At 45.4% G+C, this 16,978-nt stretch overlaps 1 protein-coding gene across 1 annotated transcript in view; it reads left to right on the forward strand.

The window, feature by feature from the left end:
• igf2bp2a (insulin-like growth factor 2 mRNA binding protein 2a) overlaps nt 1-16,978 on the forward strand; it is a 260,008-nt gene that overhangs the window by 187,595 nt on the left and 55,435 nt on the right. Inside the window, exons 10-12 of the mRNA XM_084314649.1 lie at nt 6,934-7,071; nt 10,596-10,664; nt 12,883-13,005. Coding sequence (XP_084170775.1) covers nt 6,934-7,071; nt 10,596-10,664; nt 12,883-13,005 — 330 coding nt within the window. The remainder of the gene's footprint in view (nt 1-6,933; nt 7,072-10,595; nt 10,665-12,882; nt 13,006-16,978) is intronic.

Below are 16,978 nucleotides of genomic sequence, written 5' to 3' on the forward strand. Positions count from 1 at the left end.
CGCGACAGTGGAGGGAGCATGCGCATTCCGGATGGTATCAACCACAGAAGGGTCCATCCTCTCCAGACTTACCCTCCCACCAGCCACACCATCAGGCGTTGGCCCAACACCGGGTACTGAAACAGCGACCTGTGTTGCTGAGAGAGGGCCGTCGCCGACCAAGGAATAACCCAAGGCGGAGCGACCAGTAGCTGGATCAAGACCGGGAACCACACTGCCGTGCCCCGGTCCGGCGCGACCAGGATCACCGTCCTGCACTCCCTCCGTATCCACTCCAACAGCTGACTCAACAGCTCTACAGGAGGAAAGGCGTACAGAAGACCGGGCGGCCATGGAAAGATCAAGAAGGCATCCACACCCAAGGGGGGATGATCTGCCCGACTGACCGAGAACCACAAGGGGCACTTGTGAGAACGTCGGCTCGCAAACGGATCCACCGAGGCCTCCCCGAAGCGATTCCAGATCTGCCTGACTATATCGTGGTGGAGTTCCCACTCGTCGTAACGAGGACCGCCCCGAGACATCATATCTGCGCCCACATTCTCTGCACCAGGGATGTGGAGCGCCCTCAGACTGCGCAGCCTGCGAGATGCCCATAGCCAAAGTTCGACCGCCGCCCGGTGCAGGCGGATGGAACGAGTCCCACCCTGCCTGTTGATATACGCCGCTGCCGTCATACTGTCCGTTCTGACCAGAACGTGCTGGCCTAACACCAGGTGGTCGAACCGTTTGAGGACCAGGAGGACCGCCTTCAATTCCAACACATTGATGTGCGGGGTAGACGGGCCAGCATGGACCTTTGTCCAGCTGCCCCCCACTGCGTTGGTCCGACACGTCCCTCCCCAACCCGTGAGAGAGGCGTCGGTGAAGACTGTGACGTGTGAGCACCTGCTGCCCATGGGGACCCCAATGGTGAGGATACCCAGCCTCCTCCAATGGGCGAGATCTCCCCATATCGACAAAGAAACCGTCAACCGTTTCCATTTGTCCCTCACCGGATCTATTCCCATAGAGAAGAACCACCTCTGTATCCTCCTCTTGAAGAGGAGGCCAAGAGGAACCACCGTGTGAGCAGATGCCATCATACCGAGCAGGCGCATCACTTGCAGCGCCGTGACCGCCCCTCCCAGACGGAAACCACCCAAGCGCGTGTAGGATAGACACCCTCCGCTGCTCCGAGAGGGTTACAATCATGGGCCTTGACCTCAGCGTCAAGCCCAAGTACTCCACCTGTTGACTGGGAAGAGGCGTACTCTTCTTCCAGTTCACAGCAAAACCCAGCCTGGTGAGGAATTCCACCACCAGCCTGGTATGAGACCTGGCAACCTCCTCCGACCGGCTGAGGAGTAGAATGTCGTCGAGATAGAATAGAACCCGTATTCCCCGACGACGTAGAGGCTCCAGCGCAGTCGCTACGCACTTGGTGAATGTGCGGGGAGCCAGAGAATAGCCGAACGGCAACCTCTGGTACTCGTACGCTACGCCCTGAAACAGGAACCGCAGGAACTTCTTGTGAGGAGGGAAAATCGGGATGTGAAAATACGCATCCTTCAGGTCTATGGAGTTGAACCAGTCTCCCCTTCTGACAGCAAGCAGCAGGAGTTTGACGGTCAACATCCTGAATGGTCTCGCTACAATCATACGATTGAACGCGGACAGATCCAGTATAGGTCTGACCCCCCCCTTTTTCTTGGGCACCAGAAAATAACGGGAGTAGACGCCTGACATCGCGTCCTCTCTCGGGACCACGACTACGGCCTGCTTCGCCAACAGAGATTGGATCTCGTCGGCCAGGGCTGTCACTGCTTCCGACCCTGAAAATAGGGTCGGCACCAAACCTGAGAACGGAGGGTGGGGTTGTGCGAACTGCAAAACAAGCCCCTCCCTCAACGTTCTCTCTATCCACCCCTCCAAAAGCCATATGTGAAAATAATCCCACAGCGCACCCGCTGTCAACTGACGCTGGGCCGCAAGGAACAGTAGATAGTTGGCCCGGTCCCTCCCGCTGTGCGACGCACCCAAGGGGGGACCCTGACAGAAAGGGCCGGTTTGATACGGGAGAAGCTGCCATCAAACTGGTTGACACACACCCCCCCCTGAACACCCCTCTAGCGCATGCTGAGGAGTTGTTCTACAGCTAGACACGCAAGGCGTGAGGACCCCATGGGCTCCTACACGCCGTAGCTCTGCAGTGATATTCCTATCAGCCAAATCACGCTCGCCTCTTCTTTGCAGACCACTGCCGCTCTCACGGGAGTGGGAGACATCAGCGTGACACCCCGCCTGGCGAAGGCGAGGCCGGGGTAACCCTTGCTGTGCATTCAACTGAAGAGGCCTCGAGTCCCCCTGCTGACCACTGTAACTAGTGGCAGCCGTAACACCAGGCTCACCCATCACACAACGTGTGGTGCAGGAGCCACGCGACAGCACAACATTCTCACGGACAGACCCAGGCTCAGCCATCAACTGGGTGTCAGACCCTGTCCCCATGAGAAGTGAAAAGTGGGGCCGCATGTGCTTCAAAGAAGGTTCGCGGCCCGCAGCCAAAGGAAAATGATCAGAGCCCCTCTTCCGTTGGTGACGGAGAGAGGATTGAACGGGGAGCGGGCTGCTCGCAGCAGAATGACGACGGCTTGTTTGATCCAAGCCAAATTCACCCAAAATGGCCGATCCCTCGGCCGCCAAGGCTGTCGGCCTTGTGGATCCCTGTTGACTCTCCGCCCAGGGTACCACTGGCGGGGGAAACATGGCCGCCTGTCGAGGGCCTCGCCACAGTCGTTGACGAAGCCGTGCTCCAACCTCTGGCTGCACAGCGTGAGGTGGTGTGGGACCCAGATCAACAACCGCCTGCGCCTCCACAGAACGACCAAAAAGTCCTTCCGTGGAAAAAGGAGTCGTGAGGAGAGAAAACCTATCCTCTTCCCCAAGAGGAGAGTGCTCCAACCAGACATGCCTATTAACAAACGTTGATAGCATCCTAATCCTCCCCACAGTTATAGCTTGCGACTGAGTCAAGATCTCTATAACACCACAAACATGCAACATGTTTATAATGTCGGCTGGACCCATAGCCCCACTACCCGACTCCAATGTGGATAGGAAAATAGCCAGCTGAGCCATAACACTGGCCGCCGCTAAAAACCATCCTGCAGCAGTATACCACTCATCCGTCCATACTGCCACCCTCCGAGCCGATTCGCTCTCAAGCATCGGCCGGGTGGGACATCGTTCATCCCCGCCGGGGCACAGGATCAAAGCTACCTGGCTACTTAGCCACGGTACACCCGGCCTGCACCCTGTTGTCAGCCCTTTTACCCGTAAAAAAGGTAAATAAGACTCAGCGAAACCCCCCACATTAGCTACCGACTGACCTTCATCAATGAACCGGGCAAGAGGAGGAAAAGCGGCAACGTCCCGCGGCGTGGAATATTAGAACAACGACCCATTTCAGCGTCAACATTAGCATTAGCAGTAGTAGCATTAGTAGCATTAGTGTTAGCAGCATGCTCCAGGATCGCCAGGAAATCGTCCACTGCAGTGGAACGTTCACCAAGCCATCCCGCCCCTGGCGCCGACACACACTCCACAGCATTACTAACACCAACATCAATGCCTGATGACACAGGGCCTACCTGTGTACAAGCCGGCTTGATAGCCAAACCTTGCACGCTGCTCCTTGATCTGCTGCCACCAGACGAGGAAACATCAGAATAGGCCCGACGTGTCGCTGAAACATGCCCCGAAGATTCCATGGGTAAGGAAACCTCCGGTAAGCATTCAACATTACGCAATTTCTCTAATCTTTTCATAGCACTAGTTACATAGGGCGTCTTGCGACCGCTATGATGGAAACGAAATAGAGGAAGAGTGTTTGGTGACCATGCCTAGTATTTTATACAGTACGCCTCTATAGCCGGGGCCCGGCAGGTGGTGGGTGTATTTGTTTTTCGTTGATGGTGTACAGTAGGTGAGGTATATCTCGGTATGGCAGTAGATGAGGTATATCTCGGTATGGCTTAAGAGCGGGACGCGATGGCCAAGTACGCTATATAACCCTTTCACTACCACAGACCATCTGTAGTGTGGGTAGTGAAAGGGTTAACCCTTTGTCATGTGGCAGTTTTGATTTTATTTTATTATGGATCCCCATTGGCTGGTGCCATAGCAACCAGCTAGTCTTCCTGGGGTCCACACAAAAAAGACATACAAAAACAATTATTATTGCAAAATAAAATGCTTAAAAGTCAGTACTCAACACACAATGCATAATGAAACTAACAATTAAGATGGCTAAAATTGCATGCAAGCACAGAAACAGAAAACAAAAAACAAAACAAAAAATACTTTACAGTGTTAAATACAATTACAGTGTTAAATAAAAAGTGAAAGGGTTAACCTTCTGTATTGTCACAGTGAAAGGGTTAACCTTGTGTATTGTCGCAGTGAAAGGGTTAACCCTTTGGTAGTGTGGTAGTGAAAGGGTTAAACCTCCTTGCTTACCTGCTCTTCCAGCCCAGGGTCCACCTGTGGGATCTGTTCCTCATAGGATCCACCTGTGGGATCTGTTCCTCATAGGGTCCACCTGTGGGATCTGTTTCTCATAGGGTCCACCTGTGGGATCTGTTCCTCATAGGGTCCACCTGTGGGATCTGTTTCTCATAGGATCCACCTGTGGGATATGTTTCTCATATGGTCCACCTGTGGGATCTGTTTCTCATAGGGTCCACCTGTGGGATATGTTTCTCATAATGGTCCACCTGTGGGATCTGTTTCTCATAGGGTCCACCTGTGGGATCTGTTTCTCATAGGATCCACCTGTGGGATCTGTTTCTCATAGGGTCCACCTGTGGGATCTGTTTCTGATAGGATCCACCTGTGGGATATGTTCCTCATAGGATCCACCTGTGGGATCTGTTCCTCATAGGATCCACCTGTGGTATCTGTTTCTCATAGGATCCACCTGTGGGATCTGTTTCTCATAGGATCCACCTGTGGGATCTGTTTCTCATAGGGTCCACCTGTGGGATCTGTTCCTCATAGGATCCACCTGTGGGATCTGTTTCTCATAGGATCCACCTGTGGGATCTGTTCCTCATAGGATCCACCTGTGGGATCTGTTTCTGATAGGATGCCCTCAGGGCGGGTCTCCCTATTGGTCATCCCCTATATCCCCTTATCTTTTTGGATTATTTATTCAAAATATTGTCAGGGAGTGATTAGAGGCAGAGCCTCGACGCCTGAATACTGTATACTTTTATGCTTGATAAAATAGTTGTCTGACTGAAATACACTTACAGTCGTACAGAACAAACAGTCATACATTCGGTATTAAAGGTTTAGTTTACGTTAACACTTTGACGACCGATGGGCTTAGTCTAATTAGTGGCTAGAGGACCGGGGAATGTAAACAAACATGTGGGTTTTTTAACAGCTATATCTATACTTTATAGTGTTGCTATCTGTCCATTCTCATTGTCAATTGAGTGCATAAACCGTCCCTTCAGAATGGCTTAAAGAAAAAAAAATCCATCGGTAGGTTGTCATTTTATAGCGCCGTGAATATAAGCTTTATCTCAGATTTCGTATCATCTATTTTCTGGAAAGCTAGTTATAGAGCTAAAGGCTACTAACGTTATATTCAACGGCATTTCCGTTGTATATATGCTAATGAAATAACATAAACTGCTTATGATCCGGACTATCCCAGAGCATCTATGGATGAAAGGGGGGCGGCGGGGGACGTCGATTAGTATTATCGATTACCAATACAGTGTCCGTGTAAGTAGCCACATTCACAGATCGATTGCTTGCGTTGCACAACAAGCTCCGATCCGGCTATAAATTAGGTGATAAATGTCTTACCGTCAGCCCGTGTGATACCCGGCAGCATTTCCCCGTTATCGATCGGCATCTGGTAGATCGATATGTCCATTGGTTGATGATAAATCCCCTTATTCCATGGTGAAACCTCCGCTTCGAAACGTGATACACAGTGCATGCTGTTGGTTTGTGATCAGAGTAATATGATACTCCGTTGGAGGGTAAAAAAACGCCCACAATGATACTGCAGTGGAGCGATGGCGCCCCTAAGAGGATCTGGCCAGTATTGCATGTTGCCGATTCCACAGAGGCGGGTAGATCTGCAGAGTCGATCGGGGATCTTGATCCGGTTATTAATATGGAATAAAACAATAACAACTTGCCACGGCTATATACGTGCCTCTGGTCCACAACGCATGGCACCGAAACACGTATATATATGTGGCTGGTCCTTAAAGTGTTAACATTAGGTTACATATTTAATTTTCTTACCTTGAATGTAATGACGGCGAGAGAGGAAAACTGGCAAACGGGGCAGTTTTTGGCTGCGTTCAGATAACCGTGACAACTTTGGTGAGATTTAAAGGTGCTATAGATAACATTTTATGTAGACTAATAATTTTTTAAAAGATCCACAAAGCTTTTAGATAGGTGTGTAATAGAAATATTACTTTCCCCCCAAAAGATTATTGATAAATGTATGTATTATTAAGATTACGTTTTTTGGGGGGTCCAAAATGAATGTTGTTGTTTAGATGTTGCCTGCATATAACCCCTCCCTACTTCCCATTTCCCCACGTGGAATGCACCTGATGGGATAAATGACATGCTGGTGCTCTAGTGTGACATCTAGTCGCTGAATGTTATCTACAACACCTTTAACCCCGATTGACCTATCTCAAACCCTGCCCTCTTTTCTTGATGCTCTGATCACAACTGTTGCTTCCAACAGAATTCGTCTATGGGAAGTGACGGTTTGTAATTGGCTGATACAAAATTTAGATCAGGTCAATTTGGCACACAGTTCCTTCCAGAGTCTTACCCGTTTGAATCCCATTACAAACATGCCTCTGTGTCTGACTGCTGTCTGTGTTGTCCTGCTAACCTCCACAGCAACAAACCAACCTAATCCCGGGGTTGAACCTGAACGCTCTGGGCATCTTCTCCTCCGGCCTGTCAGTCCTGCCCCAAACGATGGGGCCCCGCGGTGGAGCGCCCCCGGTGGCCCCAGCAGGATACAACCCCTTCTTAGTGAGTACACAACGTAATCTGACCACCACTGGTCTTCAAGTTCAAGTTCAGGTTTTGTTTTATTTGTCACATATAAGGTACATGTACATTACAGTGAAATGCTTGGTTCTGTATGACCCCCCTGAGATTGTGCTTCATACAGTAAAACAAGTTAAAAGAATAAAGACCAAACATTATATACAAAATGCAAAAAATGCTAAAATGAGGTAGGGATGTAGTGCAAATTAGTAATAAATACGGTAGATAAAATATGGTGTAGTGTTAAAAAGTGTTTAAAGTGTCTAAAGTGAATGTTTGTTGTTTGTGTTTGTGGTTTGTTGTTTCCAGTACGTCCTGCTGAACACAACCAGTCAAAATCTGTTGGGTTTTCAAATGTCAATGGAAGTTAAATGCGCACGCACACACACACACACACACACACGCACGCATGCACGTAGGGCCGCCTGGGAGAAATGCGAGGCCCTGTGCAAGATTTAAACGCGACCCCCCCCCCCCCCCACCCCAAAAGGTAAAAAATAATAAAAAATTATACATTTTTTTTTTTTTTTTTCATACAGTCAACATATTCGTAAATAATAGCGCTGCCCGAGGCTGGGCATGATACAGTCAACATATAGCAAGAGAGAGAGCGAGAGAGAGCTCCCGTTCTACAGTCAATATACAGTGTACAGAGAGAGAGACACATTGGAAAGAAATTGAAATGCTATTTGGCCCTAAACAGAGAGTACACAGTGGCAGAATACCTGAGCACTGTGACTGAAGATCATTGACTAGGTACAGACTCAGCGAGCACAGCCTAGCCATCGAGAAAGGCCGCTATAGGCAGACTGTGTGTGTTAGAAAGAGAGAGAGAGAGAGCATGTGTGTTAGAGAGAAAGCATGTATGAGAGAGATAAGCAAAGATGACCCCCTAAAGGATATTCAACTTTTAATGAAAGAACAAAACAGAAGGAAAAGATAACTTCACAAAGGCAACATGAATATACATAGATCCAAAAGGACAAAGATCAACACTTAAATCCAAAGAGAAGAGGGTCTATACCAGAGAAAACAAAGCAGCAAGGAGCCAATGGCCGACAGCTAAAGGCTAGCCAGGTAGGCTACTGACACCAGGCCACACACAGCTTTGGCCAACGGCCCAACGCTACCCAAGCTACACAAACGACCAAGACAATGAATTCACACACAGCACATGTCGTATCTCCAAATGTTGTGAAGTAACATATGTTTTGCCTGGAAAAAAACATCGTTATTAACAAAACATTCGGGAGGGGAAGGAAGGAAGAGTGGGGTAATGTCATGATTTTCATTAATCTTACCTGCACCAAGGAACGCAGGGCGAAAGGCCGCAACACAGGTCTCCACGTTGACGAAAGGCCTCTCGCTGGCGGGACAAAAATAACCCCCTGCTATTCTCACGGCTAATGTCAATGGTCGTAGCACAAGCTAACAGCTAACTCAAGGCTAACTGATAGCATCAAACGAACGTTCCCAGCCGAGCGCAGCCGGCAGCTAACGTCGTAGCTAAACAGCTAACTGGCTAACAATTAGCTCAACCAGGCTATCGCTAACCATTAGCTAACGCAGAAGCAAGCTATGCGGCTACATACAGGTGCTGACACCAGGTCACACACCGTTAGCTACTAGTAGTACTACAACAGCTAGTCGGCCAGTTTAGCTCCAGAGAGAGAGAGAGAGAGAGAGAGATGTCCACGGCGGGAATAGAATAGAGTTAATAGAATAGGTTTAAAACTCACCAAACGTCCAAGAGGATGGAGACAACCGCGTGGAGTTGACGAAGTTCATCTGCCAAACGACCATCCTCTTCATCTTGGCTGTATGCGCTGTCTCTAGGTTAGCTAACGCTAGTTAGCCTTTAGCTAAGCTAGCTACTAGCCGACATCATCATGGCTATACCATGACAAGGCTACGGCCATTTGTCCCGCTAGCGAGAGGCCTTTCGTCAACGTTCCTTGGTGACCGACCGACTGATAATGACCAACCTCTTTCTTCGTCTTGGCTGGCATAACTAAGCATAATAGTCAAAAGCTGCACGCGCGAAATAGTCAAACGCAGCTGACTCACGCCGGCGTACTACACATGATGTAAGTAAAACCACTCCCTTCGTTGAAACCAATAGTATGTCTGCTGCAGAACCCCAGAGGCTGAGCTCCAATAGTGAGTATGTCTGCAGACCCAGGAACAAGTCAGACACATTCTACAAACGTGTCTAATGTGAAATATATAAGCATATAAGCAAAACTAGATTTTAGGTCTGTGATGAAAAAGGGCCTCGCGGGAAGGGGGGCCTCGCAAAAAAAAAAAAAAAAAAAATTGCGAGGCCCCCCTTCCCGCGAGGCCCTGTGCGACTGCACTGCTCGCACACCCCCTGAGGCGGCCCTGCATGCACGCACGCACGCACGCACGCACGCACACACACACACACACACACACACACACACACACACACACACACACACACACACCACTGATCTATAATAAGCTGACACCTTTTTTTCTTCAACATTTTGACATGAGAAGCTCATCTTATCCATTCTGTAAACAAATGTATAAAAAAAAGTAATAAGAATGAATATCCTATCAATAGCAAACTAATAGCAGTTTTTCTTATTGACATTTTGAAGTGTCTGAATATGGAGTGAATTGACACCAACGTGGCTCCCCCACAGTATTGTATAGATTAGAAAACAGACATTTTAACTTCCAACAGACCTCTTTCAGAACCATTTGGAATATCTTCGACTATTGCTTGCTGCTCAATCTGCGCAGTGATGTGAAAGTCATCGTTCCTCCCACCCAGGAGGGAAACACCTTGTTTGGTGAATAGAGAACAAGAGAAAACAACACTGTTTTCATTCAGGTCTGCCCACATGCTGTTGTACACAGTTTGAAATGGGCAGAATCCCCCGTCTCTTCCAGAGATGAGTCAGTTTGTCAGTAAAACAAAGTCTCTACTCACTGCCCAGTGAAGGCAGAGCCAAGATGGCGTGAGGCAGTGTGTGAGAATGTGTTTGCGTGCTTCTTAAGTAAAGAGAGTTCATGTGTGATTCATACCAAGTTTATGCCCTGAAATTCCCCCTAATAAGAAGTGAACGCTTGTGGCGGAACTGTGAGTGTGTGTGTGTGTGTGTGTGTATGTGGCCATGTCTATATGCCTGAGTGTGTGTGTGCATCGTAGAGTGTCTGCATTTGTATGTGGTTGTGTCTACATGCCCTTGTGTGTGTGTGTGTGTGTGTGTGTGTGTGTGTGTGTGTGTGTGTGTGTGTGTGTGTGTGTATGTATTTGTGTGTGTGTGTGTGTGTGTGTGTATGCGACCATGTCTATATGCCTGTGTGTGTGTGTGTGTGTGTGTGTGTGTGTGTGTGTGTGTGTGTGTGTGTGTGTGTGTGTGTGTGTGTGTGTGTGTGTGTGTGCGTGTGTGTGTGTGTGTGTGTGTGTGTGTGTGTGTGTGTGTGTGTGTGTGTGTGTGTTTAACCATCTGACCAGTGTGTTTGTCCTACAGAGTCACACCTCCCATCTCAGTGGGCTGTATGGAGTTCCACCAGCCAGCGCCGTCCCACACCAGCATTCAGTACGTCCCATTATATCACATTATGCTGCCTATTCTGTCATTGGTCGTCAGTCAACAGTCGGTTCTCAATTGAACAATCCGACTGGCTGACATGCATCCGAAACCATGATGTTATTTGTTATTTTACAGTTTTGTGGGGGTATTTTTATTTATTTTTTACTCGTAACTCACAACTTAATATCTCAGTTTTGAATTCCAAAACATGACACTAGATATTATATAGAAACTGTTGTATGAAAGCATTGGAACACTCAAGGTCATATGTTGTAGTCGTGGATGACAAGATGGATGACGTGACTTGATCATCACAGCAGTATCTGGGCTTTTTTTGTCTTATTGATACATTCATTATAGGAGTATAGTTTTACCTATACGTTTATACTTTTACCTTTACTTTGCCATACAATGGCTATAACTTGTGTAACTTTTCTCAAAAACATGGTATTGCAACACTTGGTATTCAGGACAAGGTCGTTTGATATTAAGAGTAGAGAAACAAATAATGATACTGTTAGAAAGCTGTCATTCTCATTACAACAGTATACTCACTGGATATACTCATTACAACAGTATATACAAAAATAAATCTGGATGACACTGTCTAAAAATGATAGAGCAAGCCTTATTATACACTATGCGATTTCTAAGTTTCTCTCAGATCTCTGGTTTTCCAAAATTGCAGTTTCTTGTAGTTTGTATTGTCAGATAATTACTTTGAAGGGTAGAGAGCAGTTTGAACATGAAAATGCAAAATGCAGGTTTTCAAAACTTAAAGGTGCTATAGATAGTGTAATCCTTTTTTATTATTAGAATTTCCTTTATAATAAATCCACAGAGCTTTTAGAAAGGTGCAGAATAAATGTATTGCCTTAGAAACATTTTGACTTATTTAACTCGGAATGTCATTCAGCAAATATTTTTTAGCCTCTTAAAATGCGTGTGCGGAACGCACAAAGTCACTGCACTTTGCGAGCATCTAGCGGCTCTGCGCTGCATTTTTCGCCAAACATATAAATTACAGTTAGAAAGATTTGGCCGAATGAGGTGGCGTAAATTACAGTTCGAATGATCTATTTGCCATTCGAACGCCACCTCATTCGGCCAAATCGTGCGAATAAGGGATCTAGGTGAACGTTGACGAGCGAAAACCAGAAGTCAATCACACTTGAGAATGAACGGCCGTGGATGAGGAAATGGATTTTTTTTGTCGCATGGTTTACCCGGATCTCTCTCAAAGACCCATTTCTGAACGAATGTCTATAAAATTTGGACCTGTACTACATAAGACTTCAGGCTATGGATCCGCTGTGTTTTCCAGCTTAACCAATTTTTTTTAATATTATTATTAATATTAATATTATTATTTTATATATATATTGCAACCACTACAGAAAAATTTTATTTTCCTTTTTTGCATTAGTAACTTCAGAATATTATCTTTCAAAAAAGACCAGGCTCATGCATGTGCTATAAGTATAAAGTATAAAGCTAAGCTTTGCAAAAAAAGTATGCAGTCCTCAAGTTCAAGTAAAACAATTTCCACTTTTCTGGGTGCCTTAAGAGGTTAAATGGGATTTTTGTCATCTTTCGGACGCTTATTTATGATGTATTTTGCCTTTTGATGCCAGGGTAACCTTAGGCTAAGCTATGTGGCTATAGAAATATTTTTATTTTTATTTTATTTACAATATGCAGTATATTTCCCTCCCTCCCTCCCTCAACCACCACTACTATAAAGTGTCATTTAGTTTAGCAAGTACTGTGATTGTACTGGGCTGCTCATAGGAATGTGTGTAAAACTGTAGTGAGTGTGAAACAGGACATAGAATTTATATCATTTTAATACAGAAAAAAGACAGAACTTGTTTCAGCATGCCTTGCGTGTGATGTCATCACATTTAGGGGGGGGGACTGCTGTTCAAAATGCTGTCCAACGTTGTGTATTTTCTGACCAGCCGGAGCTCATTCATATTTAACACCATCTGAGGTCTGAACGGATAATAGAAAATAATATCAAAGGAATAAAAGAAAGAAAGAAAGAAAGAAAGAAAGAAAGAAAGAAAGAAAGAAAGAAAGAAAGAAAGAAAGAAAGAAAGAAAGAAAGAAAGAAAGAAAGAAAGAAAGAAAGAAAGAAAGAAAGAAAGAAAGAAAGAAAGAAAGAAAGAAAGAAAGGGAGAAAGTAAACAAGTGTGATTCCTGCTTCTCTGTGTTTTCTCAGCAACAGGCTCCAGAGCAGGAGGTGGTCTATCTCTTTATTCCAACTCAGGCAGTGGGGGCCCTGATCGGCAAGAAGGGCCAGCATATCAAACAACTGGCCCGCTTTGCCGGCGCTTCCATCAAGGTGGGTTATTCAAACTTTTACAAAGTCCTGTGTTCTGTGTGTTCTCATACTTTAACCCTTTCACACTACAAAGGGTTAACACTTTCACTGCTACACTACAGAAGGTTAACCTTTCACATAGAAGACATATACTGGCGTATAAGTGACGATCAGTGACAAATGTGATAAAAGAACATGAACATCTATTTTGATTTGCCATATGTTCTTCCTGTGCCCTAGGACAGTTCAGTCAGTATGTTCTTCCTGTGCCCCAGGACAGTTCAGTCAGTATGTTCTTCCTGTGCCCCAGGACAGTTCAGTCAGTATGTTCTTCCTGTGCCCCAGGACAGTTCAGTCACTATGTTCTTCCTGTGACTCAGGACAGTTCAGTCACTATGTTCTTCCTGTGCCCCAGGACAGTTCAGTCAGTATGTTCTTCCTGTGCCCCAGGACAGTTCAGTCAGTATGTTATTCCTGTGCCCCAGGACAGTTCAGTCACTATGTTCTTCCTGTGCCCCAGGACAGTTCAGTCAGTATCTTCTTCCTGTGCCCCAGGGCAGTTCAGTCAGTATTTGTGAACACGCACCACTCTCTCCTAAAGCAAAATAAATCTAAATTCTGAAAATTCTGCTTAAAACTAACATTTTAATAAGCATAGCCTAACTAATACTGTATATAGAATTTGGTTAATACGTTTACAAAATGACACCTTACAAATACTGTGAGTGCACACGTTTTTTTTGTATGGTTGGTCCCATTTGGAATCGATTCCCTAATCCTGGAACCTTGCACTGGTCGTGACCTGACAGGGAAATTGACCAACACACTTTGTTTGTTAGCTCGCCATTCTTTAGATAACTAGGCTATAGCGCCATTGCTGTAAACTAGGTCTTTCTGCATTGTCCACCTCTGTGAATAATCTGGTCATATGTTTGGTCTCCATGCTGCTTTGACACCAGAATTTCCCCAAGGGGATTAATAAAGGATCATCTTATCTTAGTAGGTTGCTTGCTCCATTGCTCTTTTCACTATATGTTAATGACATGGTGTCTGCAGTATCCTGCAGACTCCTTCTGTATGCTGACGACTCAGCACTTCTGGTGTCTGGAGACGACACGGCAGAAATACAAGCCGGTCTCAGTAGGGAGCTGGAAAGCCTTCACAAATGGTTAGTTGACAACAGATTATCGATTCACCTTGGAAAAACTGAGTCAATTCTATTCAGCTCAAAACATAAATTAAAGGAATGTTCCCGACTTGAGATCAGCTGTAATGGCTTCAGTGTTGAGTCTAGAGACTGTGTTAAATACCTAGGTGCAGACCTCGACCAAACACTCTCAGGGAAAAACAATGGCCTTGAAGGTGATCAAAAAAGTTAACACAAGGGTGAAATTTTTGCACAGAAAAAAGAGGTTCTTATCACTGGAAACTATGAAATTGCTTGCCAACTGCATGATCCTCAGCCAATATGACTATGCATGTACGTACTGGTATAGTGGTGTTACAGTGGAAAGTAAACACAGGCTACAAACCAGCCAAAATAAGACCATACGATTGGTCCTAAATCTGCCACCTCGAACCCATATTGAGCCATGTCACTTCAATGAGGTGGGATGGCTCCCTGTGGAGCAGAGGGTATGTATGCTCTCGTATTGTCCTGCGTGGCCAGGTCCACGGACAACAGTTACGGTCTGGACAGCTCTCAGTTTATGAGCCTAGAAAGGGTTCCTATTCACAGAATGGCTTTCTGTCTACAGCCTGCCGGCTGTGGAACTCTCTGCCCAGGGCCATCCAAAACTCCCCCACTATTGCTGTCTTCAAGAGGGGTGTGAAGCGACATCTGCAACAATAGGTTGCAGAGGGTGCTTGGCCACCACTCTTGAAGAACAGGAACATGACATGCTGTAATGAGGCTCTTTCAGAAAATTGTGTTGTCTATTTTATCTACTGGTTGTATCTATTTTATCTTCTTAACTCTTTCTTTGTGATTTATTGTATTCTTCTTGGGACCATGTTGGAAACAAGTCGACAGATTTTCACATGTTATCCTTGTACCCCTTGTTTTTATACTATTGTATAAATTGTATGTACTAAATAAAAATCAAATCAAATCAAATCTAGGTAACATCACAATAAAAAATAAACAATTTTAGGAAGATAAAATAAAAGTCTATTTCTACAGAGTGTATGGATGCAGGGTCCATGTGTGTGTGTGTGTGTGTGTGTGTGTGTGTGTGTGTGTGTGTGTGTGTAATAACAACAAGTTAATAATCTCAGCACTTATCTGTATCTCTGTGTGTGTTGGGTCTTGAGGGGGTATCTAACATCGTACAGTCTTGTTCTGAGGTGCTGTAGACGTTGGTCGCGGGCATGTAATGTCTTTTCCCGCATCAGAACAGTATTGTCTTATCTCCTTAAAAAGATAATTCTGCCTGTCATTGTCAAGTCCGGGTGGGGGTATCACTGGAAAATTGGAGATGGTCGGGTAGCGTTTTGGGTCTTTCAGCAGTTGAAACTCGAATGGTTCAGCATCATCACGGTGTAATTTCGCTGTCACCATGCCAGGTCTGCTGGCATCGAAGCTGTAATAGAATAAAGAACACATTTAAAATATAGTCTATTTCGTAAATAAAACACTGGTCCCAGGACACTGCGAGTCAAGCATCCATGTCAACACATTTCGTACATTGATTACCAGAAACAAAATAAACCTTCTTCACCATAGCTAATAGGGCTAAATAAATTAGCCTATTGCAATATTTGCAAACCAAAACTATCTAAGATAAGAACAGAAAAAACAGGAGGAAAACATTTCCTCATTCGTAAAAATAATAATAATAATAATAATAATAATAATAATGTAATAATTTTTTAGTTGACTTCACATTATAATGTCCTTCCTACGGTCAAAGTTGACCAGCAATCCCCGACATTGATGTCACTTCCTGCCCACCTTGTACATAGCCACCATCTTTTCAAACTAACATTGCTAGCCATTAACACTGAAGAAGGAACACCTGTTCCGAAACATGTCTGTATTCGGCTGTGAAAACCTGAGAGTGCTGGTCTGGCTTCCTGCTTTCTTCTACTTATTTTATTATGATAAAATATATATACAATATACAATAAAATAAAGACAATTACCTGCAGTGCTGGTATTTCTTTATCTGTGGGAACCTTTTGAAGAAGCCACCCTGATGCTGTTGCCAGTCGTAGCTTTGCACAAGTACCGTGCCGTCTTCCCGTCCCACCAGGATATTGACTCCTTTCACCTGATTGATTGATTGAAAATGTTATTAACAGATTGTAGAATGGGTACAATACAGTACAATACAATCATTCAGAAGTCCCTCAAACACCCTCACAGAGATCACTCTCATGTATGTTGTGGAGCTGGTGTCTGTAATCAAGCAAAATAAGTGGTATCCCTTCTCTCTCTTTCTTCCTCTCTCTCTATGTTGATGGAGAAACACTAGTGGAGACAGTCTATGTCTGTCTCTCTGTGTGTGTGTGTGTGTGTGTGTGTGTGTGTGTGTGTGTGTGTGTGTGTGTGATTTACAAATACAGTACTGTTTGTGATACAAAAAGAGTTAAAAAATAAGTATTTGATGAAGAAACTGTACATTGTGGGGGGTGGGAACTGTACATTGGTTTATCGACTAAACCTTACTAGGTTACCTCAGAGCTTTTCCTCACGATGTCGGAAATGCCTGCCAGGGTGTTGACTGCAGTTTTCCTGTAGACCTGCTTGATCAACCCAAAGCACCAGTCGGGGCCAAACTTAGTGTGGCCTGTAATCAGGAAGTGGAGGCCAAGCTGCAGGTGTCGTTTGTGGATCGTGCGCCAGGCACAATACCACAAGACGTAGTTGTTCTTGTTTTGGCCTGAGCAATTGTAGCAGTGCAGGTCGACGTTCTTTTCTCCAACTCCGTAGTTGTTGAAGTAATGATGCAGATAGCTGATCACAGCATTGCTACCTGTAATGGGAAATATT

Source organism: Notolepis coatsorum (genome assembly GCF_963971535.1).
Source record: "Notolepis coatsorum genome assembly, chromosome: 5".
Lineage (NCBI taxonomy): Eukaryota > Metazoa > Chordata > Actinopteri > Aulopiformes > Paralepididae > Notolepis > Notolepis coatsorum.